Raw genomic sequence first — 25,811 nt, 5'->3', positions numbered from 1 at the left:
GGTGCCCTCCATTGTACTATATAAACTCATACCCCACAACAGTTACACATACTGGTCAAATGTAAGTGTGTTTCCTGTATCATGGAGGCTATGTTGTTGTGCTGTGTGCAGAGACTGATATGTCCCCATTAGGACTAGTGAGACGCATACTGTTTACTGACAGCTGGGCTGACACACACATAGTGTGTGTGTGTGTCTGTGTGCACGTGCGTGTGTGTATTTAGGAATGCCAGCTTCACTTTTCCCAACAAGGTCGCCTGCCCCTCCAGTAGCATCATCTTCACCCCTCACCTTTGACCACTACGTTTCCCTGAGGACAAGCAAGCAGCAAACTCCACTTCCCTTTGCAAAACAAAATAAAAACTATCTCCCTGCTGACTTCCAAACTTCCTCAAGCTTCGTGGCTACGTCTGACAGAGTGGAATTGAGAGTTGATTCTGTGGTAAGCCTATCTCTTCCCTGGTTTTGGGGGACTGTTGGATGGCCCACTATGACACTGACCTAATTGTGTCAGTGTGGTAGGTTTCTGGCTGTCACATGGTGTCTGAGGGGAGCTCTCTGTGGGTGTGCAGGAGCAAGATGCTGGGTGTTTTGACCAGTGGTGGAAAAAGTACCCAAATGTCATACTTGAGTAAAAGTAAAGATACCTTAATAGAAAATTACTCAAGTAAAAGTGAACGTCACCCAGTAAAATACTACTTGAGTAAAAGTCTCAAGGACAATGGGGTGAGCTGACAGGGATTGGGACTGAAGCATGGGACATAGGACAGTGGGGTGAGCTGACAGGGATTGGGACTGAAGCACGGGACATAGGACAGTGGGGTGAGCTGACAGGGATTGAGACTGAAGCACGGGGCATAGGACAGTGGGGTGAGCTGACAGGGATTGAGACTGAAGCACGGGACATAGGACAGTGGGGTGAGCTGACAGGGATTGAGACTGAAGCACGGGACATAGGACAGTGGGGTGAGCTGACAGGGATTGAGACTGAAGCACGGGACATAGGACAGTGGGGTGAGCTGACAGGGATTGAGACTGAAGCACGGGACATAGGACAGTGGGGTGAGCTGACAGGGATTGAGACTGAAGCACGGGACATAGGACAGTGGGGTGAGCTGACACGGATTGAGACTGAAGCACGGGACATAGGACAGTGGGGTGAGCTGACAGGGATTGAGACTGAAGCACGGGACATAGGACAGTGGGGTGAGCTGACAGGGATTGAGACTGAAGCACGGGACATAGGACAGTGGGGTGAGCTGACAGGGATTGAGACTGAAGCACGGGACATAGGACAGTGGGGTGAGCTGACAGGGATTGAGACTGAAGCACGGGACATAGGACAGTGGGGTGAGCTGACAGGGATTGGGACTGAAGCACGGGACATAGGACAGTGGGGTGAGCTGACAGGGATTGGGACTGAAGCACGGGACATAGGACAGTGGGGTGAGCTGACAGGGATTGAGACTGAAGCACGGGACATAGGACAGTGGGGTGAGCTGACAGGGATTGAGACTGAAGCACGGGACATAGGACAGTGGGGTGAGCTGACAGGGATTGAGACTGAAGCACGGGACATAGGACAGTGGGGTGAGCTGACAGGGATTGAGACTGAAGCACGGGACATAGGACAGTGGGGTGAGCTGACAGGGATTGAGACTAAAGCACGGGACATAGGACAGTGGGGTGAGCTGACAGGGATTGAGACTGAAGCACGGGACATAGGACAGTGGGGTGATCTGACAGGGATTGGGTTAGTGTCAGTGTCTGAATGTGGCTCATCTTGGGGAGCTGTTGGGTGAAGTTTTGACGAAAGCTAAATCAACAAATATGGCAGAGCATATTTCCCAGTCTTATGTTCATGTGACGGACACTTGTGTTACTCTGTATTTTTAGGAATTAATGGACTTTGTTTAGATAAGATAAATACATTCCTTAATCTATGGCCTCAATTATTCTCAACCCACAGTTCATTACAGTACACCAGCAAGGATCATTCTCAACCCACAGTTCATTACAGTACACCAGCAAGGATCATTCTCAACCCACAGTTCATTACAGTACACCAGCAAGGATCATTCTCAACCCACAGTTCATTACAGTACACCAGCAAGGATCATTCTCAACCCACAGTTCATGACAGTACACCAGCAAGGATCATTCTCAACCCACAGTTCATTACAGTACACCAGCAAGGATCATTCTCAACCCACAGTTCATTACAGTACAGCAACAAAGAGACATTTCCAAAACATTTAATAACAATGTGTAATACAATTGCAATAACATAGTAATAAAACACTGATACAAGCCCGGTGCTTCTTGCGACTGGAACAAGGAAGCCACTTGAGAGTTCTGTCACAAGGCACCTCCTTAACAAGCACTGCCTCTTCTAATGTTATAGCCCTCAGTGTAAGACCATGACCCCCCGCTTTATGCAGCATTCCAATCCCATCATTCATGACGTTCCATTTGTGCCATGCCAGAGGGGGCAAGGGGGCAGCGCTTTCTCAGGACTGGCTACTGTGTGTGTGTGTGTGTGTGTGTTTGTGTGTGTGTGTGTGTGTGTGTGTGTGTGTGTGTGTGTGTGTGTGTGTGTGTGTGTGTGTGTGTGTGTGTGCGTGTGTCCATGCATGTATTTGTGTGTATATGCGTGTGTGTCCATGTGAGTATGCGTACACGCGTCTGCAGGTGAGTGCATGTGAGTCCGTGCGTGTGTCTGGTGAGGGCTGTGTGTGCGTGTGAGCGTGCGTGCGTACACTCGTGTCCAGGTTTGTGTGCGAGTCTGTGCGTGTGTATGTGTGTGTCGGCTGACGGACAGGGCTGAGTGACTGCATTGACAAGACTGTGGGAACAGGGGGCGTAAGCTAAGCTGTTTCCTAGCAGTAACAGCCTATCACTACAGAATGACAGAACTACCTGTCAGCACCAAAACATGTTTTCCTCCTACATTCTTTTGGAACATGCAGTACCTAGGTCCACCAGGAGATGTCAGTCTTCTTTCCCTTATACAATCAGTAGAGATACTTTTTGGGTAGCATTTAAATGTTGGTCCTAATTCCCACCTTTAATGACAACATTTTCATCCAGAGGATTTTTTGTGCATCAGATGAGAACATTGGAAATATTGGGCCAACATCAGCACTGTCATGCATAGGCCAAAGGCTAAGGAATGACCCTATGACCTGTGATGCCAAGATATTTTTTATTTATTTAACCTTTATTTAACCAGGTAGGCCAGTTGAGAACAAGTTATCAATTACAACTGCGAACTGTCCAAGATAAAGCAAAGCAGTGCGACAAAAACAACAACACAGAGTTACACATGGGATAAACAAACGTACAGTCAATAACACAATAGAAAAATCTGTATACAGTGTGTGCAAATTAAGTAAGGAGATAAGGCAATAAATATGCCAATAGTGGCGAAGTAATTACAATTTCAATAAACGTCCTACAGGACACATTGTCTGGTCACAGTGCATGGGGTAGTCAAAGGTAGACTCAGTGAAATGACTTTGCCACGTGCAGCACCACAGATATTGTGATGAGCGAGAGTCACACACAGTATCGGCGTGTGTGCACAGGTTTGCTTCACACTTGTACAACGTGGTAGCCACTGGACCAAAACAGTGGAGAAGTTGAGCCTCGTGCTTCAACGCCCTTAGTTGTTGCAGAAATTGACCCACTATGCTGTTTACTTTCTGCATCTACGTCATAACGCTGACTCTACCTTTAAAGCTAGAATCCTTAGTTGCTACATACATTTTTGGACTTATAACTTAATGATATATACCCATTGATTCTTGAAGAATATAACTTATAAATGCCTCATGAGCTTAGTTCAACTTGTTATACTCCAATGTTTGTTAGCAAAGTTAATGTAAACAAACACGGTATAGTCTCAACACATGGTTAAAAGTATTATTTTGATATCATAGATGCTTTGAATTTGAGAGTGGTTACATTTCTCCATGTCCATCCCTCAGCTTTTTACCAAAACACAGGCAGGGTGTCGCTTTGTTATTGTTTCAATTAAGGATTCCAGCTTTAAGTGTTAAATCTATGCCCTTATAATGAAAATATAAAGTAATGCGTTACGTTAAATAAATGTTTATTCTTGGCAACACAGTGGCACTTAATCCCCTATTGCATAGCTTAACGTTCCAGGCACTGAATTCCCAGACGTTCCGATCATGAAAAATAATGGCTAGTTTATTATACAGGTGGGGGAGGCTTACCTTTCTCATCTACAGTGCCATCTCTGTGGTCCTGTATGGTGGTGGCTGAGCACATGACTGTTGGTGTTGCTGTGTGTGGTAGCACGTTGCCATGCCAATGATCTCACATACAGTGGCTTCAGAAAGTATTCATTCAGCTTGAATTATTCCACATTTTGTTGTGTTACAGCCTGAATTCCACACAATACCCTATAATGACAAAGTGACATGCAAAAAAAACAAGAAAAAAAACAGTTTTGCTAATTTATTGGAAGTAAAATACAGAAATATCTCATTTACACAAGTAGTCACACCCCTGAGTCAATACATGTTAGAATCATCTTTGGCAGTGATTACAGCTGTGAGTCTTGCTAAGTAAGTCTCTAAGAGCTTTGCCCACCTGGATTATAAAATCTTTGCACATTGTTATGAAAGAATTCAAACTCTGTCAAGTTGGTTGTTGATCATTGCTATACAGCCATTTTCGAATCTTGACATAGTTTTTCAAGTCGATTTAAGACAAAACTTCAACTTGGCCACTCAGAAACATTCAATGTCGTCTTGGTAAACAACGCCTGTAACGTCCTGACCAGAGTTCTTATGTGTTTTGCTTGTTTAGTGTTGGTCAGGACGTGAGCTGGGTGGGAATTCTATGTTGTGTGTCTAGTTTGTCGGTTTCTGTGTCCAACCTAATATGGTTCTCAATCAGAGGCAGCTGTCAATCGTTGTCCCTGATTGAGAATCATATATAGGTGGCTTGTTTTGTGTTGGGGATTGTGGGTGGTTGTTTCCTGTCTCTGTGTTTGTGTTCTGCACCAGATAGGACTGTCTTGGTTTTTACGTTTGTTGTTTTTGTATTGTTGTAAGTGTTCACAGTTCGTTATATTAAACATGTTGAACACTAACTGTGCTGCATTTTGGTCCTCTCCTTCATCCCAGGAAGGTTATTGTCTTACTGAAAGGTGAATTTGTCTTCCAGTGTCTCTTGGAAAGCAGACTGAACCAGGTGTTCCTCTAGGATTTTGCCTGTGCTTAGCTCTATTCTATGTATTTTTATTCTACAAAACTTCCTAGTCTTTGCTGATGACAAGCATACCCATAACATGACGCAGCCCCCACCATGCTTGAAAATATGAAGAGTGGTACTCAGTGATGAGTGTGTTGGATTTGCCCCAAACATAACGTATTGTATTGAGGTTAATTTCTTTGGCACATTTTTTGCAGTTGTACTTTAGTGCCTTATTACAAGCAGGATGTATGTTTTGGAATATTTTTATTCTATACAGGCTTCCTTCTTTTCGCTCTGTAATCTAGGTTAGTGATGTGTAGTTACTACAATGTTGTTGATCCATCCTCAGTTTTCTCCTATTACAGCCATTAAACTCTGTAACTGTTTTAATAATATCCTCTACATGATTGGTGGGTCCCCAGTGGGACGGTTGTGCTAACATGGGCTAATGCAATTAGCTTGAGGTTGTAAGTAACAAGAAGATTTCCCAGGACATAGACATATCTGATATGAGCAGAAAGCTTAAATCCTTGTTAATCTAACTGCACTGTCCAATTTACAGTAGCTATTACAGTAAAAGAATACCATGCTATTGTTTGAGGAGAGTGCACAGTTATGAACTTGGAAAGTTATTAAGAAACTCATTAGGCACATTTGGGCAGTCTTGATACAAAACTTTGCACAGAAATGCAATGGTTCATTGGATCAGTCTAAAACTTTGCACAAACACTGCTGCCATCTAGTTGCTAAAATCTAAATTGCACCTGGGCTGGAATAATACATTATGGCCTTTCTCTTGCATTTCAATGATGATGGTACAAAAAAAATACAAAAAAAATATTTTTTTTCTTTGCATTATCTTTTACCAGATCGAATCTGTTATATTCTCCTACATTAATTTCACATTTCCACAAACTTCAAAGTGTTTCCTTTCAAATGGTATCAAGAATATGCATATCCTTGCTTCAGGTCCTGAGCTACAGGCAGTTAGATTTGGGTATGTCATTTTAGGCGAAAATTGAAAAAAGGTTTGTCATCATTGGCCTCAAGGCGAATTCCCTCTCTGTTAACAGAGTTAGGAAGGACGCCTGCATCTTTGTAGTGAGTGGGTATATTGATACGCCATACAAAGTGTAATCAATAACTTCATTATGCTCAAAGGGATATTCAGTGTCTGCTTTAAAAATATATATATACAGTGGGGAGAACAAGTATTTGATATACTGCCGATTTTTAAGGTTTTCCTACTTACAAAGCATGTAGAGGTCTGTAATTTTTATCATAGGTACACGTCAACTGTGAGAGACAGAATCTAAAACAAAAATCCAGAAAATCACATTGTATGATTTTTAAGTAATTAATTTGCATTTTATTGCATGACATAAGTATTTGATACATCAGAAAAGCAGAACTTAATATTTGGTACAGAAACTTTTGTTTGCAATTACAGAGATGCAGGGTAAAGTGACTAGGCATCAGGATAGATAATAATAAGGTATTTGAGGTAGATATGTACGTGAAGGCAGGGTAAAGTGACTAGGCATCAGGATAGATAATAATAAGGTATTTGAGGTAGATATGTACATGAATGCAGGGTAAAGTGACTAGGCATCAGGATAGATAATAATAAGGTATTTGAGGTAGATATGTACATGAATGCAGGGTAAAGTGACTAGGCATCAGGATAAATAATAATAAGAGTAAAATAAAGAACAGAATAGCAGCAGAAAGTTGTGTAAAAGTGTGTGTGTAATGTGTTTGTGTTGGTCTGTGTGTGTGTGTGTGCGTATGTACTGTAGTGTATGTGAATGTGTGTGAGTGTCAATGTAGTGTGCGTGAATGTGTGTGTGTGTGTATGGTGTGTATGTATTGTCTAGTGAGTGTGTGTATATATAGTCTAGTGTGTGTGTGTATGGTGTGTATGTATAGTCTAGTGAGTGTGTGTATGGTGTGTATGTATAGTCTAGTGAGTGTGTGTATGGTGTGTATGTATTGTCTAGTGAGTGTGTTTATGGTGTGTATGTAACAGTATAACTTTAAACCGTCCCCTCGCCCCGACACGGGCGCGAACCAGGGACCCTCTACACACATCAACAGTCACCCATGAAGCGTCGTTACCCATCGCTCCACAAAAGCCGCGGCCCTTGCAAAGCAAGGGGCAACACTACTTAAGTCTCAGAGCAAGTGACGTAACTGATTGAAATGCTACTAGCGCGTACCCGCTAACTAGCTAGCCATTTCACATCCGTTACACTCACCCCCCTTTCAACCTCCTCCTTTTCCGCAGCAACCAGTGATCCGGGTCAACAGCATCAATGAAACAGTAGTAACTTTACGTCGTCCCCTCGCCCCGACACGGGCGCGAACCAGGGACCCTCTGCACACATCAACAACTGACACCCACGAAGCACAGTCGTTACCCATCGCTCCACAAAAGCCACGGCCCTTGCAAAGCAAGGGGCAACACTACTTAAGTCTCAGAGCAAGTGACGTAACTGATTGAAATGCTACTAGCGCGTACCCGCTAACTAGCTAGCCATTTCACATCCGTTACATGTATATATAGTCTAGTGAGTGTGTGTATGGTGTGTATGTATTGTCTAGTGAGTGTGTGTATGGTGTGTATGTATTGTCTAGTGAGTGTGTGTATGGTGTGTATGTTATGTCTAGTGAGTGTGTGTATGGTGTGTATGTATTGTCTAGTGAGTGTGTGTATGGTGTGTATGTATTGTCTAGTGAGTGTGTTTATGGTGTGTATATATAGTCTAGTGAGTGTGTGTATGGTGTGTATATATAGTCTAGTGAGTGTGTGTATGGTGTGTATGTATTGTCTAGTGAGTGTGTGTATGGTGTGTATGTATTGTCTAGTGAGTGTGTGTATGGTGTGTATATATAGTCTAGTGAGTGTGTGTATGGTGTGCATGTATTGTCTAGTGAGTGTGCGTAGGGTCAGTGCAGACAGTTTGGGTACCATTAATTGACTATTTAGCAGTCTGGCTATTTGACAGTCTTATGGCTTGAGGGTAGAAGCTGTCCAAGTTGGTCAGTTTTTGGGCCTTCCTCTGATATAGATAATCTGATATAGAGTTCCTGGATGGCAGGGAGCTCAGCCCCAATGGTGTACTGGGCTGTCTACACCACCCTCTGTACGCTTTTTGGTCAAGGGCGTTGCATTTGCCAGACTAGGCGGTGATGCAGCTAGTCAAGATGCTCTCGATGGTGCATCTGTAGAACTTTTTGAGGGGCACATGCCAAATCTTTTCAGCGTCCTGAGGGGGAAGAGGCACTGCCTTGCCCTCTTCACGACTGTGCGGGTGTGTGTGGACCATGTTAGGTTCTTCAAAAATTATATTAAACACTTATTGCACACAGAGTGAGTCCATGCAACTTATCATGTGACTTGTTAAGCACATTTACCTCTGAACTTATTTAGGCTTGCCATAACAAAGGGGTTGAATACTTATTGACTCGAGACATTTCAGCTCTTTATTTTTAATGAATTTATAAAAATGTCTTAAAACATAATTCTACTTTGACATTATGTGGTATTGTGTGTAAGCCAGTGACACACAATTTCAATTTAACCAATTTTACATTCAGGCTGTAAAATTGATTAAGTCAAAATAGATTAAGTCAAAATGCCACAAAGTCAAAATAATGAATTTAAACCTAACCTTTACCTTAACCACACTGCTAACCTTATGCCTAACCCTAACCTTAAATTAAGACCAAAAAGACAACAAAAAAAGAATAAGGAATTTTTACGATTTAGCCAGTTTGGACTTTTCGGTTCTGGTAACTAGTGACAACCATCTCACAGTGATCTGTTTGGCAAATATTTTACCTGAATTTGAAATGATTTTGTTTTTGGGGAGTGAAGTACCATAGTCATGTTTTGGGAGTGAAGTGCCCTATAGTCTTTGGTTAGCTTTCTTCAATAAGAGATCAAATAATATGACATCAAGAACTGTGTAATATACTTTGTATAATATTTGAAAATCATAAATAGATGTTCCACTTGTTTCATCTACAGTTTGTGCCAAAAGACACTTGTGGCAATGCTGTTGATAAGGGGCAATTCCATGATAACAGAATTACACGGAGACAAAAAAAGCCCCACATTTACTGGGAAAAACTGTGCAGATGCAAAATTTGCTATTATGGAAAAATCTACCTCAGTTTTATTCTGGTACCGAACGTTGTATCTGCACAGTTATTCCTGCAGATGTGTTCTTGTAAAATGTTCAGGGGAAATTCTGAAAAGTAGTTCTTGTGCAAAGAGTTCTATGGTTTGTTAAACTTTTAAATCAATGTTTTTTGTTTGGTATACATTTTAGTAGCAGCGTAATTCCTTTTTGGTTGTTAACGGGCGGGCAAACTGCTTTAGGGCGGTAACAGGAAGAGCACGAGTCCTTACCATTGGCTCCCCGTCGCCAAGACATCATGACGCACAACAAGGGGGCGTGCCTTTGAAGAAATCAGCTGGAGAGACACAGACTAATAGACGCGTAGCTCACAGGGGAGATAGTTAGGATTATGATTGATATTTTACCAAATAAGAGCAGTTTAGGCAAAAGTACAGAGTTACTGCTTTAGCTAGATGCTAAATTAGTCAGTGAGCAATCTGAAGTGAAAGGAAGGAAAATGCTACCTTTGTTTTAGCGCTGAGTTTTTGTGCAACATTCGCTCTACCTAGCTAGTTCTCTCAAGCCAAGGCTCTCGAGTTGGCAACCTCTTCTTTCCTCCACACCACTCCTTTCTCGCGCCCGGTTAATGTGACGGGCGAACCACGCGCCGAGTGACATGTGGGTCAGTACTGGAACAGTCGGAAGGTAGGGAGAAATGACAGTGCAACAGTGTTGCAGGCGTAATGGTCACGTGTTTACTTTTGCATTAGGAGGTTTATGATTACAACTCACTGCTTTAATGTTTCCCAAAGTTTAGAGCTGTCAACAATAGACTACAATGACAACGTAACAAGCAATAATGATGCTAGATTTTTTTTTCTGCACACGGGTCCTGCTGTTTGGAAGCTGCTTGCGTTCGGTTGTGGTGCAGTAATGGGCTTGGTCTGTTACGCAAGACTATTGCACCTGTTTGGGGTGTACCAATTTACCCTTATCTCCGCATTAACGTGTTTTGTCTCACAATTTTAACTAATTTCACGTTTGTTTTCGAGTAATCTAGTGTATATTTTGGGGGTTAAGTCTTGTCAGCAATGAAAATGCTTATGCATCAGTTGCCTGCAGGTCTCCTATCAGTGAACAATATATTGGGTCTCATACTGTAGAGAATATGAATAATCCGATGCTTGGTTATGAATGGTCGCGCATCAGCAATCACATAAAACACTGTCCATTGATGCCAATTTAATAATATGTTATAGTCTCCAGCAGCTTTCTGCAATGTTTCAACATGCAGTATTTCATAGAAGAAAAGCCGAATAGCAGATTGATTGTTGATTTGTGGAGGATGACATCTATCAAAGACATCTATCAAATAACACACGCACGGCCTGTAATAGTGATCCCGATCATTAAGATGGTTAGGTTACGCTAGGTTGCAGTACCACTCTGTCAGTGATTCAGTTAGTCAGTACTCCAAATCACGAATTGCAGTCTGCCAATTATGCTGTTCGAAACATCCTTTGGCATGTTATCTGTTGACCAAAACCATTGCCTTGTGAGGAAAGGTTACTTTTTATTAGGGAGGACAAGAGGAATTATCTTCCCCATATACGTTATACATATGTAATAAACACAACATTGCATCTGCTTCGGCCCTGCACTCAGGAAGTAGGATTTAACAAACAAAAAACTCTGCTGCTGCTCTCGTTGAATGAATAGCTTTATTGTATATCTACATTATATATCTTATCATATGTATGCAGTCTAGAGAGGATACAGGGCCAAGCAAGCCATTATAGTGACCAAGGTCTGTTCTGTCTGTCAGAAGTTAGGAGAAAACATGCTGCACTGAGCCACATGGAAGTAACAGATAGAGACCACATTAGAGACACATATTTCCAACAGATCACAGAGAGCCACAAAGAATTTGAAAACAAATCAAACATCGATAAACTCCCATATCTGTTAGGCAAAATACCACATTGTGCAGTCACAGCAGCAAGATATGTGGCCCGTTGCCATGAGAAAAGGGCAACCAGTGGAGCACAAACAAATTGTAAATACCACCAATATTTATCTGTTGATTTATCTTCCCTTTCGTACTTCAACTACTTGCACATTGTTACAACACTGTACATAGCGAATAGTATAACATGTGAAATGTCTATTCTTTTAACTTTTGTGAGTGTAATGTTCACTAATGTTTCCTTGTTTATTTCCCTTTTGTTTATTGTCTATTCCATTTGCTTTGGCAATGTAAACATATGAACTTTGAATTGGAGGGAGATGAGAGCGAAGCCGTTGGGGCAGTGTGTGGCAGACAGGGTCATGACAGGGTCATGCCCAATGCCAGGGTCTGAGACGGAGCAGATGCCTGAGCTGAGAGGAGTGACACAGGAGTGACACTTATCTTGCAGTCCAAAGTAAAAGTGTTCTTGTGGGTGGTTGGTTTACTGGTACATGTTGTGAGTGTAATGCTTGTCATTTTGAGCACCTTCCCCCTGAAAAGGCTGTGCACAGCCCTGTGTGCAAGTGTCTCTGGTGTTTACATATGCCTAAGCAGTTAGTGTTAGTCCCAGGTGATGTTTTGGTCATGTGACGTGCAGTTGGAGCTTATGAAACACTGTTAGTAATGTTCGTTGTGTAAGATAGGCTGTCTGGTGTATTCAGGCTCCTAACAGAAGCTATGGAAGCTATTGATAATGGAAGGACATGGCGAGACATTGCCATTGGCTAAGACATTGTCAACCCTGGGGATATGGCTCGACCAAAGAGGAAGAGGGAAGGCATTAGAGAGAGAGAGACAGAAAGAAAGAGAGACAGAAAGGGAGAGAAAGAGAAGGGGAGGGAGGGAGGGAGAGAGAGAGAGAGAGAAACCTAGGAGGATATGGATTGGCCAATGAGGGCCAGAGAGATGGAGGAGGAGAGGGAGGAAGTAGGACAGAGAAGGATGCATGTCTTGTTTACAAGGCAGTGAAGCAGTAGAGTCACCCATCCCCAGACATACTCCCATAGTGCCGAGAGCTACCCATTAGGCCTGTTTTGATGGATGCATTTAGAAATGTTTGTGTTGTGTGTTCTGTGTGTTCCTATAGCTCTTTGTGTGTGTCTGTTTCTGTGTGTCAGAAGCCCAGGGCAGTTTAATAACATAGGAGACTGTAGCTGGGTGCCCCTGCCTCTCCCCTGGACCTGTTTACAGTAGACCAGAGCAGCCAGGCTGTTTACAGTAGACCAGAGCAGCCAGGCTGTTTACAGTAGACAAGAGCAGCCAGGCTGTTTACAGTAGACCAGAGCAGCCAGGCTGTTTACAGTAGACCAGAGCAGCCAGGCTGTTTACAGTAGACCAGAGCAGCCAGGCTGTTTACAGTAGACCAGAGCAGCCAGGCTGTTTACAGTAGACCAGAGCAGCCAGGCTGTTTACAGTAGACCAGAGCAGCCAGGCTGTTTACAGTAGACCAGAGCAGCAAGGCTATTTACAGTAGACCAGAGCAGCCAGGCTGTTTACAGTAGACCAGAGCAGCCAGGCTGTTTACAGTAGACCAGAGCAGCCAGGCTGTTTACAGTAGACCAGAGCAGCCAGGCTGTTTACAGTAGACCAGAGCAGCCAGGCTGTTTACAGTAGACCAGAGCAGCAAGGCTATTTACAGTAGACCAGAGCAGCCAGGCTGTTTACAGTAGACCAGAGCAGCCAGGCTATTTACAGTAGACCAGAGCGGCCGGGCTGTTTACAGTAGACCAGAGCGGCCAGGCTGTTTACAGTAGACCAGAGCGGCCAGGCTGTTTACAGTAGACCAGAGCGGCCAGGCTGTTTACAGTAGACCAGAGCAGCCAGGCTGTTTACAGTAGACCAGAGCAGCCAGGCTGTTTACAGTAGACCAGAGCAGCCAGGCTGTTTACAGTAGACCAGAGCAGCCAGGCTGTTTACAGTAGACCAGAGCAGCCAGGCTGTTTACAGTAGACCAGAGCAGCCAGGCTGTTTACAGTAGACCAGAGCAGCCAGGCTGTTTACAGTAGACTAGAGCAGCCAGGCTGTTTACAGTAGACCAGAGCAGCCAGGCTGTTTACAGTAGACCAGAGCAGCCAGGCTGTTTACAGTAGACCAGAGCGGTACGGTAGACTAGTGCGGCCAGGCTGTTTACGGTACGGTAGACTAGTGCGGCCAGGCTGTTTACAGTACGGTAGACTAGTGCGGCCAGGCTGTTTACAGTACGGTAGACTAGTGCGGCCAGGCTGTTTACAGTACGGTAGACTAGTGTGGCCAGGCTGAGGCAGTAGACTAGAGCAGACTACCTACCGCCTTATATACAGTAACCAGTTTGTGCCACTCTTGCCACTGTCTCCCCTCTTTTTCTCTCTCTATTTCACATGCACACACACATGTCCAGACATGCTCAGACACCTGCTCTATTTATGAATAACCTAGGGTACACATTTGCCGACAGTATCAACGACCTGTGTCCCATACCAAGACACTGACTGCCTACGCCACTCCCTTGGACCTCCGTGTAACAATTACATCGCCAGTCATTTTCAATGGAAGGAAGACAATTAGCGAGCTTGTGACCAGAGTTAAATTTGTGTGTGTATGCGTGCGTGAAGCAGACTGTAGCTGGCATCCTCTGAGGGGGTGCTACAGGCAGCCAGCTGTGTCATGGTGTTTGGGTGAACTCTAGCCTTGAGGAGGAGGTGGGGGAGAAAGAGCAGGATGAGGAATCGGGTTTATGGAGCACTGGGGTCGTGCGGCTGCTACCATTCCAACTGTTACATAATTGGGAGGGAGAGATCTGGGAGGAGTTTGGAGAAAGAAGGTAAGCCAGGAAGGGAGGGACAGTGGGTAGAGAGAGAGGGCAATGGGTGTGAAAAAGAATAAGTAAACTAAGGACAGAGAGTAACACCCAGGGAGGGAATAGCTGTTTAATCGAGTGGAGCGAGAGAGAAAGGAGATGGGGAAGGTGAGCAATAGAAACAGCGAAAAGAGGCCTCCCGAGTGGCGCAGTGGTCTAAGGCACTGCATCGCAGTGCTAGCTGTGCCACTAGAGATTCTGGGTTCGAGCCCAGGCTCTTTCGCAGCCGCAGGCTCGAAGGCTCTGTCGCAGCCGGCCGCGACCGGGAGGCTCATGTGGTGGCGCACAATTGGCCCAGCGTCGTCCGGGTTAGAGAGGGTTTGGCTGGCAGGGATATCCTTGTCTCATCACGCACTAGCGACTCCTGTGGCGGGCCGGGCGCAGTGCGCGCTGACACGGTCGCCAGGTGTACGATGTTTCCTCCGATACATAGGTGCGGCTGGCTTCCGGGTTGGATGGGCATTGTGTCAAGAAGCAGTGCGGCTTGGTTGGGTTGTGTTTCAGAGGACGCACGGATCTCGACCTTCGCCTCTCCCGAGTCCGTACGGGAGTTGCAGCGATGAGACAAGACTGTATCTACTACCAATTGGATACCATGAAATTGGGGAGAAAAAACGGGGTGAATTATTTTTTAAAGAAACAGCGAAAAGAGTTGGGGATGGAGAAAGGGACGGAGCATTGGGAGAGGAGGTATGAAATCTCGCACTGCACTGACACAACCAAACCCATACTGAGACACTCTAACAATGTGCAGGGATACTGGAGTAATAGAGGTAGATATGTATAGTGGTAAGGTGACTAGGCATCAGAATATATGATAAACAGAGTAGCAGCCTCGTATATGATGATTGTGTGTGTAGAGTCAGTATAAATGTGTGTGCATGTGTTATGTGTGTGTTGGAGTGTTAGTGTGCGTGAGTGTAGAGTCTTGAATCAGTGCAAAAATAAAATAGAATGGTCAACTCAGGTAGTCAATGTAGCCATTCTGTGAGCTGTTTAGCAATCTTATGGCTTGGGGATAGGATCTGTTCAGGAGCCTGTTGGTGTCATACTTGATGCACCGGTACCGCTTGCCATGCGGAAGCAGAGAGAACAGTCTATGACTTTGGTGGCTGGAGTCTTTAACAATTTTCCGGGACTTCCTTTCACACTGCCTGAGGTCCTGGATGGCAGGGAGCTCGGTCCCAGTGATGTACTGGGCTGTCCGCACCACCCTCTGTAGAGCCATGCGATCGAGGGCGGAGTAGTTGGCATACCAAGCAGTGATGCAGCCAGTCAACATGCTCTCAGTGGTTCAGCTGTAGAACATTTTTAGGAATTGAGGGGCCATGCCAAACCTTTTCAACCTCCTGAGGGGGAAGAGGCGCTGGTGCACCTTCTTTATGACTGTGTGAGTGGACCATTGAAGCTCTTGACCCCCTCCACTGCAGTCCCATCAATGTTTCCTCTAGTCCACTATCAGCTCCTTGGTCTTACTGACTTTGAGGAAGAGGTTGTTGTCCCAAAACCACACTGCCAGGCCACTGACCTCCTCCCTGTAGGCTGTGTCATCGTCGCCGATGATCAGGCCTATCAATGTTGTGTCGTCAGCAAACTTGATGATAGTGTTGGAGTCGTGCGTGGCCACACAGTCATGGGCGAACAGGGAGTACAGGATGGGACAAAGCACACACCCCTGTGGATGCCCTGTTTTGAGGGTCAGCGTGATGGAGGTGTTGTTTCCTACCCTCACCACCTGGGGACAGCCGGTCAGGAAGTCCAGAATCCAGTTGTAGAGGGAGTTGTTCAATGCCAGGGTCCTAAGCTTGGTGACCAGCTTGAAGGGGACAATGGTGTAGAATGCTGAGCTGTACTCGATGACCAGCATTCTCACATACAGTTGAAGTCGGAAGTTTACATACACTTAGGTTGGAGTCATTACAACTTGTTTTTCAACCTCTCCACAAATTTCTTGTTAACAAACTATAGTTTTGGCAAGTCAGTTAGGACATCTACTTTGTGCATGACACAAGTAATTTTCCCAACAACTGCCTTGTAAACAGCTTCCACGGGAGTGGCAGCATCATGTTGTGGGGGTCATTTGCTGCAGGAGGGACTGGATAGCATCATGAGGATGGAAAATTACGTGGATATATTGAAGCAACATCTCAAGACGTTAGTCAGGAAGTTAAAGCTCGGTCGCAAATGGGTCTTCCAAATGGACAATGACCCCAAGCATATTTCCAAAGTTGTGGCAAAATGGCTTAAGGACAACAAAGAAAGTATTGGAGTGGCCATCACAAAGCCCTGACCTCAATCATATAGAAAATTTGTGGGCAGAACTGAAAAGGTGTGTGCTAGCAAGGAGGCCTACAAACTGACTCACCAGCTCTGTCAGGAATGGGCCAAAATTCACCCAACTTATTGTGGGAAGCTTGTGGAAGGCTACCCGAAACATTTGACCCAAGTTAAACAATTTAAAGGCAATGCTACCAAATACTAATTGAGTGTATGTAAACTTCTGACCCACTGGGAATGTGATGAAATAAAAGCTGAAATAAATCATTCTATCTACTATTATTCTGACATTTCACATTCTTAAAATTGTGGTGATCCTAATTGACCTAATACAGAACATTTTTACTAGGATTCAATTTCAGGAACTGTGAAACACCTTAGCCAAATACATTTAAACTCAGTTTATGTAAACTTCCGACTTCAACTGTAGGTATTCCGCTATCTAGGTGGGTGAGGGCAGTGTGGAGTGCAATTGAGATTGCGTCATCTATGGATCTGTTAGGGTGGTATGCGAATTGGAGTGGGTCTAGGGTGTCTGGGATGGTGGAGTTGATGTGTGTCATAACCAGCCTTTCAAAGCATTTCATGATTACAGATGTCGGTGCTACAGGGCGGTAGTCATTGTGCTACAGGGCGGTAGTCATTGTGCTACAGGGCGGTAGTCATTGTGCTACAGGGCGGTAGTCATTGTGCTACAGGGCGGTAGTCATTGTGCTACAGGGCGGTAGTCATTGTGCTACAGGGCGGTAGTCATTGTGCTACAGGCGGTAGTCATTGTGCTACAGGGCGGTAGTCATTGTGCTACAGGGCGGTAGTCATTGTGCTACAGGGCGGTAGTCATTGTGCTACAGGGCGGTAGTCATTGGGCTACAGGGCGGTAGTCATTGTGCTACATTGCGGTAGTCATTGTGCTACAGGGCGGTAGTCATTGTGCTACAGGGCGGTAGTCATTGTGCTACAGGGCGGTAGTCATTGTGCTACAGGGCGGTAGTCAAGAGTTCTTAGGAACAAGGATGATGGTAGTCATCTTAAAACATGTGGGGATTACAGACTGGAACAAGGAGAGGTTGAAAATGACAGTGAATGTGCCTCTACGCTGATCTGCGCATGCTCTGAGAATGCGCCCTGGAATACCGTCCGGCCCCGTGGCCTTGCGTTTGTTGACCTGATTAAAGACCTTACTCACGCAGGCCTCAGAGAGCGAGATCACCCAGTCCTCTGGGTAGTTGCTGGCCCTCACGCACGGTACAGGCTTGTTATTGTCAAGGCGTGAGTTCATCTGGTAGAGAGGCATCATTGGGCAGATCATGGCTGGGTCTTCCTTTGTAATCTATAATGGACTGTAGTCCCTACCACATGCTGTGGGCGTCTGAGCCTGTGTAATATGATTCCACCTTATTCCTATATTGTCCCTTTGTTGACTCTGAGGAGGTCGTAGCAGGACTTCTTGTACTTGTTCCTGTCCTAACACCTTTCATTACTCACTTTTCCATCCTTAGATCAATGTGGAACAACCCCATAATATAGAGGTAAAAAAGGCCTTGATGTAGAGAGATTTTAGATGAGATGTTTTTATGTTATTTTTTCAAGGGGAACATGTCTTAGTAGCAGAGCTGAAGTATTGGCTTGCACCTTCCTCAGTGTGTCTGCTGTTCACTGACGTTTCCAATCGCTGTAGGACAGGTGACAGCCTAACAGATGGTGTCTAGACTGCTGCTTTACTCAGCATCAGTCACTGGCTGTGAATTAAACCCTACACAGCTCTGTGTCTAGTTACCTCTGCTGCCTCTCTCAGCCAGCCTCTCTGTGTGTGTGTTTGTGACTTTGATCTGTGGTTGTTTCAGCTACCTTAAGATGAACACAGTAGTTGGAATCAGTCTGGATAAGAGTGTAAAATGTGTGCGTGTGTATGTGTTCGCTGCCTTCTGCGTGGTGGATGCTGTGCCACAGAGCGATGGTGTAGTGCTCCAGGGATCCAGCGTCTGATCCCCTGAGAAACTGTCCTCTGCCCCTAGTTTCATATCTCCATGCCTCACAGCCTGCCTAAGCCTGTTACACACCAGACCCAGGGGACCCTTAACACCATACAGACACACACGCACGCACGCACACAGGCAGGCCTTTGTATGTTTTACACATGCAGACACACTCTCAAATACAAACAGCATGAGCCAGTGGTGAGTGAGCTGTGACACTGCTGATGTGACACATTGATGCGAATTCACTTACACACTCTGTCCTACACATAGGTTCTGTCAGCCCCATAGATTTACTTGGAAAACAAAGCACATTGTACTCAACCCTGAGTGGTGGTGTGCTGATCCTGTAGGGATGACTGTCTAATATTTCCCTTTATTGCTCTTTCCATCTGCAACTCTCAGAGCTGTTATTGATGTGCTCCTCTTGCAGCTGCTACGACCATTAAAGAAAAATTCCACCCCCAAATTATATTTTGGTATTTTTTTCAGTCCATTGATTATATAGTCCCAAAATGTTTTGCATGTCAGTAATCAATTTTCAAAAATATTTAACTTTCAAAATACATAAATACATCTGGTATGATGCAAAGTGCACCATCAGAAGTTTGGACACACCTACTCATTCCAGGGTGTTTCTTCGTTTTTACCATTTTCTACATTGTATAATAATAGTGAGAGAATGACAAGACTGTGTACAGCTGTCATCAAGGCAAAGACTGGCTACTTTGAAGAATCTCAAATATAAAATATATTGTGTTTTGTTTAACACTTTGTTGGTTACTACATGACTCCATATTTGTTATTTCATAGTTTCGATGTCTTCACTATTATTCTACAATGTAGAAAATAGTAAAAATAAAGAAAAACCCTTGAATGAGTAGGTGTGTCCAAACTTTTGACTGGTACTGTATGTATTTTGAAAATGTAATATGTTGAAAACTTCTGACATGCAAAACATTTCGGACTAATGAAACAAATACCAAAGTCTTGTTTTTGGTTGGAATTTTCCTTGAAGTGAAGAACTGTTAGATAAGGATAGAATGTCGTCACTTTTACTGCTCTCTCTATCCCACTATTAACTGACTCACGTAGACCTACAGTACGTGCCTGACTGTGTGTCTCAGAAAGACAAACACAAAGGGAAAGGTAGGGAGGGAGCACAGATAAAGTCTAGATAGACAGCCACTACTCCCTCAGTTCCTCTGCATCTCTCTGGGTTCAGTCACTCCCTCCGCTACTCACATCGACTAAGGTTAAGGTACAGTGTAATAATAACAAAGGGAACACACTGTTTGTTGTAGCTCTTAAACAAGACCTGACATTGTTTGTTTAGGCCTATTGCAATAGTGTCTCAATCTGTAGCAACAGGGACATACAATGTATGAGACGAGAGGAGCAGGAGTTGGTGGAGATGAGTGGAGGGGTGGGGGAGGGGAGTGAGCTGAATATCCGGCTGCCTGTCGTCTCTTGTGTCCGATGAATGGATGCCATTTTTATCCGCTACTGTCTGTCAGGGCAGGGATGAAGTGCATCTACGTCAATGGAACAATAATAAGCCTATGAATCTTTCAAACAGCCTATTTATGGGACCTTGGATAGGTTGGAGTGGCAGAGTGGTAGGACAGGACTGCAGGTCTGTTCTGGTCTGGCCGTATCAATATCACCTTCAGAGAAGCACGGGAGTGTAACCAACTTTCTCTCTCTCTCTACTGAGTCGGTCCACCTCAAAAAGCACCAGAAAGAGGACTTCGACACCCACCGTCTCAGATTGTTCTGAAATAATTAATTTGGTTAGAAACAGGTAAGACTAGCATTCCTGCAACATTATTTGGTTGAAATATAATTTGATCTCTGAGAAATGAAGCTCATTGATTGCATCCAAATTGGCCATTTTAATGTATAGGATTCATATAATATTCAATAAATATAGTACCTAACATCTGATATGGACCAAACTTTTTTCTAACAATGACTTAGACATGAGGAATCCCACCACAACAATGAGTATACAGTATCAGTTCTCTATGTTTGACAAGTACTATGGAGCTGCAGCTTGGAGTATTGTTTCCTCATCCTATGTAATGTGAATTTGATTGTTTTTTTCCCCCCCCTGAGTATTTAGTCATGGAAGTTGTTAGGGTTAAGTCCCATCGTATATCCTGATATTACCAGGTTCTGACCACTAGATGGTGTTGTTCCTGCTATTAGGTGATAAAGGGACAGTTCACCCAAATTTCAAAATTACATTGGTTTCCTTCCTGTAAGCAGTCTATTGACAAGGTATGACGACAATAATACTTGTCAGACATAGAGAGCTGATACCGTATAAGCCTGCTCAGGTCCTCCCCTCCCGGAGGACCTGAGCCCTAGGATCATGCCTCTGGACCACCTGGCCTGATGACTCCTTGCTGTCCCCAGTCCACCTGGTCGTGCTGCTGCTCCAGTTTCAACTGTTCTGCCTGCAGCAATGGAACCCTGACCTATTCACCGGACGTGGCACCTTGTCCCAGACCTGCAGTTTTCTACTCTCTCTCTCTACCGCACCTGCTGTCTCGAACTCTGAATGCTCGGCTATGAAAAGCCAACTGACATTTACTCCTGAGGTGCTGACCTGTTGCACCCTTTACAACCACTGTGATTATTATTATCTGACCCTGCTGGTCATTTATGAACGTTTGAACATCTTGGCCATGTACTGTTATAATCTCCACCCGGTACAGCCAGAAGAGGACTAGCCACCCCTCAGAGCCTGGTTCCTCTCTAGGTTTCTTCCTAGGTTCCTGCCTTTCAAGGTAGTTTTTCCTAGCCACCATGCTTCTACATCTGCATTGCTTTTTTGGAGTTTTAGGCTGGGTTTCTGTACAGCACTTTGACATCTGCTGATGTGAAATAGATCTTAATAAATACATTTGATTGATTGATTGATTGATTGGTGGGATTGGCATGGGTGTGGGGGGGGTCTGTGGGTGGCTTTTAACCATTTCTTTGGATTCCTCATATCCTGCTCATTGTTAGAAGACATTTTCTTCAAAATTGGATGTTAGCTACTGTATTTATTGAATATTATATTCATTCTGTAAATTTAAATGGGCAATTTGGGTGCAATCAATTCTCTCAATTTCTCAGAGATCAAATTATATTTCAACAAAATAATGTTGCAGGAATGCTACTCTTATCTGTTTTTAACTACAGAAACGATTTCAGAACAATCTGCGACTGTGGGTGTTCATGGCTTGCCCAAAATGAAATGCAACAACCCTGTTCCAATTTCATAAGATCATTCCTCATGAGAGCCGAATATTGACAGCCTTGATTTGACATGTCAGAAATTGTGTGTTGTGTGTTAAAACGGAGGTGAGATGCTTCGAGCAGCGTGTTAAAACGGAGGTGAGATGCGTCGAGCAGCGTGTTAAAACGGAGGTGAGATGCGTCGAGCAGCGTGTTAAAACGGAGGTGAGATGCGTCGAGCAGCGTGTTAAAACGGAGGTGGGATGCTTCGAGCAGCGTGTTAAAACGGAGGTGAGATGCTTCGAGCAGCGTGTTAAAACGGAGGTGAGATGCGTCGAGCAGCGTGTTAAAACGGAGGTGAGATGCTTCGAGCAGCGTGTTAAAACGGAGGTGAGATGCTTCGAGCAGCGTGTTAAAACGGAGGTGGGATGCTTCGAGCAGCGTGTTAAAACGGAGGTGAGATGCTTCGAGCAGCGTGTTAAAACGGAGGTGGGATGCTTCGAGCAGCGTGTTAAAACGGAGGTGGGATGCTTCGAGCAGCGTGTTAAAACGGAGGTGAGATGCTTCGAGCAGCGTGTTAAAACGGAGGTGAGATGCGTCGAGCAGCGTGTTAAAACGGAGGTGAGATGCTTCGAGCAGCGTGTTAAAACGGAGGTGAGATGCTTCGAGCAGCGTGTTAAAACGGAGGTGAGATGCGTCGAGCAGCGTGTTAAAACGGAGGTGAGATGCGTCGAGCAGCGTGTTAAAACGGAGGTGAGATGCGTCGAGCAGCGTGTTAAAACGGAGGTGAGATGCGTCGAGCAGCGTGTTAAAACGGAGGTGAGATGCGTCGAGCAGCGTGTTAAAACGGAGGTGAGATGCGTCGAGCAGCGTGTTAAAACGGAGGTGAGATGCGTCGAGCAGCGTGTTAAAACGGAGGTGAGATGCGTCGAGCAGCGTGTTAAAACGGAGGTGAGATGCGTCGAGCAGCGTGTTAAAACGGAGGTGGGATGCGACGAGCAGCGTGTTTAAAAAACGTTGCAGTGCATATTCTGCTGTTCTGTTGTGCGTGCAATGATGTCCAAGGGGGGGGGACGGGGGGGGGTTGTTGTGTTGTAATATCCTAAACAGACGTTAAGGATTCCAGCTTTAAGGAAGAAGCTTAAAGTAAGCTTTTCACAGGGCTGTGAATTTATGGGGTTAAGAGGAAGTCATTGGAACTATGCGATCACCTCTGCTACGTGCCAAGCTCTTGATGGAAGTTGGTTGGTGTTCTGACTCTGATAGGGGAGCCTATGGAGACACTGTCCTGTCCTGTGTGTGACCCAATCACATGAATCATCGCTTTCATCACATTCTCTGTTAAATAATAGACAAGACAAGTCTCTGGGAAACTTCTTGCTTTTCAGACCCATTTGTCTGTTGAACCAGGTCAAAGTGGTCTGTACATCACCACTTCCTTCAGCACTTCCTTTTGGCATAGGGCAACCACATGCTCTTTTACTGTTCTGCTGCTGTGGCTCTAGACTAGAGTTTCAGGACGAGCCGAGAGCTCTGTCATCTGTCCTGTTCAGACGCTACTGTTTCTCCAAACGCCCCTGCCTCCTCTTTCTCTTTCTGTTTTCAAAGAGGAGGCAATCTTGGCATCAGCAGACTCTCCAGGGAGAGAGAAAAAGAGAGGGAGGGAAGGAAGAGGTCTGGCAGGAGGGGGTGGGGGTCTTTTAATGAGTGCCCCTCAGCAGATGAGAGCGAACCATAAGCTTGTTTAAGCATGGGCAGCGCCATTGAGGACTCACCATTTTGAAGTAGTCAACTGGGTGGGGCTTCCTATGGATTAAGGAAGGATCACATAATTCCATCCAGGTCATCAGGTGGAATCAGCCAATGAAATATACTCGTGACCAGACATAAATAGGCAACCTTGTCTTTATACCTGTTCAAACAACACGCTCCAGGTAGCAGTAAATAGGCAACCTTGTCTTTATACCTGTTCAAAGAACACACTCCAGGTAGCAGTAAATAGGCAACCTTGTCTTTATACCTGTTCAAAGAACACACTCCATTTACATTTAAGTCATTTAGCAGACGCTCTTATCCAGAGCGACTTACAAATTGGTGCATTCACCTTATGATATCCAGTGGAACAACCACTTTACAATAGTGCATCTAAATCTTTTAAGGGGGGGGGGGGGTTATAAGGATTACTTTATCCTATCCTTGGTATTCCTTAAAGAGGAACACTCCAGGTAGCAGTGTGCACCCTTTCAGTTTGTTAACCAACTCATAGAAGTAGTAGAAGAAGAAAATTGACTACTTCAAAATGGAGATGGCTTCAATGGTGCTGCCCGTGGACTCACAAGCGCCATAATGGGACGAATACAAAGAGTCCTCTATCATTCTCTATAGAGCGAACTCATTCACTCATCAGAAAGTCTGCCACTAGGACTGGGTCCTGGTATATCATGGCCCACTCTGATAACTGGCTTTCTCCTCCGGCAGGGTTGGAGGCATGGCTACGATACACTTGTCATGTTCATGAAGAGACCGTGTGTTCCTTTAAATGCTGACTGTCTGTGGAGTGTGGATAACGGGGCTGTGTTTATGTATCTTCACAATGTACAGTGCATTGGCTGCAGGCGCTAGTGGTTATGCTTGACTCCTCCCTGCCTGAGAGAAAGAGGAGGCTAGAAGTGTTATCCTCGTTTTCTCTCTCTCTCTGTGTCTCTCTCTCTGTGTCTCTCTCTCTCTCGCTCTCTCTCGCTCTCTCTCACTCTCTCTCACTCTCTCTCACTCACTCTCTCTCACTCTCTCTCTCTCTCTCTCTCTCTCTCTCTCTCTCTCTCTCTGTCTCTGTCTCTGTCTGTCTCTCTCTCTGTCTCTCTCTCTCTCTCTGTCTCTCTCTCTCTCTGTCCTCTCTCTCTCTCTCTCTCTCTCTCTCTCTCCCTCTCTGTCCTCTCTCCTCCTCTGTCTCTCTCTCTCTCGTCTCTCCTCCTCGTCTCTCTCTCTCTCTCTCTCTCTCCTCTCTCTCTTCTCTCTCCTCTCGTCTCTCTCTCTCTCTCTCTCTCTCTCTGTCTCTCTCTCTCTCTCTCTCTGTCTCTCTCTGTCTCTGTCTCTCTCTCTCTCTCTCTCTGTCTCTCTCTCTCTCTCTCTCTGTCTCTCTCTGTCTCTCTCTGTCTCTCTCTCTCTCTGTCTCTCTCTCTCTCTCTCTCTCTCTCTCTCTCTCTCTCTCTATCTCTCTCTCTCTCCTTCAATCTCTCTCTATCTCTCTCTCTCTCTCTCTCTCTCTCTCTCTCTCTCTCTCTCTCTCTCTCTCTCTCTCTCTCTCTCTCTCTCACACTGTTATGACATAAATAGCTGCTCGGTTCTTTATTTCTCTGCCTCCGTACCATGTGTTCACTCTGAAGGAGTTTGGCAGGAGCTGCTCATTACTGGTCAGTGCTGTTCTGGTCAGTGTTGTTCCGTTTGTACCTGAATTCTTCACTTAATCTCTCTCCCCCTCCTCTTTGTCTCTCGCTCTTTCTTTCTCCCCCCCACCCCCTCCACTCTCTCCCCCTCCCCTCTCTCTCTCTCCCCCTTCACTCTCTCTCTCTTTCTTTCTCTCTCAGGGCCCTCTCCATGGATATAGACACAGACTATGAAAGGCCCAATGTGGAAACTATTAAATGTGTGGTGGTAGGGGACAATGCAGTGGGCAAAACCAGGCTCATCTGTGCCCGCGCCTGCAATGCTACCCTCACACAGTACCAGCTGCTCGCCACCCACGTGCCAACCGTCTGGGCCATCGACCAGTACCGCGTGTGCCAGGAGGTGGGCATAGATGCACGCTACACACACCTACACACACACACAGACTTACACTCACCTACACCCACCTACAAACACATTCACCTACACACACACCTACACACACACACACTAACACACACACTTCTTCCATTGATGTGTGCTTGTGCCTCTAGGTGTTGGAGAGGTCTAGGGATGTGGTGGATGAGGTCAGTGTCTCCCTAAGACTATGGGACACCTTCGGTGACCATCACAAAGACAGACGCTTCGCTTACGGCAGGTGAGGAGATATATACACACACACACACACACACACACACACACTGGGAGGCTGTGGGTACTTTGGGCTCAGGGTACTTGTGTAC

General features: G+C 45.1%; 1 protein-coding gene across 5 annotated transcripts in view; it reads left to right on the top strand.

Moving 5' to 3' along the window:
* Nucleotides 1-25,811, top strand: part of rhobtb4 (Rho related BTB domain containing 4) — a 69,324-nt gene that overhangs the window by 17,698 nt on the left and 25,815 nt on the right. For 2 of the 5 annotated variants that reach the window (XM_055918824.1, XM_055918825.1), the window contains exons 3-4: nt 25,269-25,470; nt 25,623-25,726. In XM_055918824.1, coding sequence (XP_055774799.1) covers nt 25,279-25,470; nt 25,623-25,726 — 296 coding nt within the window. In that variant the 5' untranslated portion in view covers nt 25,269-25,278. Of the gene's footprint in view, nt 1-9,739; nt 10,062-19,344; nt 19,715-24,992; nt 25,095-25,268; nt 25,471-25,622; nt 25,727-25,811 lie in introns of those variants that run through there. The other 3 variants (XM_055918823.1, XM_055918826.1, XM_055918827.1) reach the window with 3 other exon arrangements.

The sequence above is a fragment of the Salvelinus fontinalis genome, chromosome 4 (assembly GCF_029448725.1).
Source record: "Salvelinus fontinalis isolate EN_2023a chromosome 4, ASM2944872v1, whole genome shotgun sequence".
NCBI lineage: Eukaryota > Metazoa > Chordata > Actinopteri > Salmoniformes > Salmonidae > Salvelinus > Salvelinus fontinalis.
This window is presented reverse-complemented; position numbering and strand designations above follow the sequence as displayed.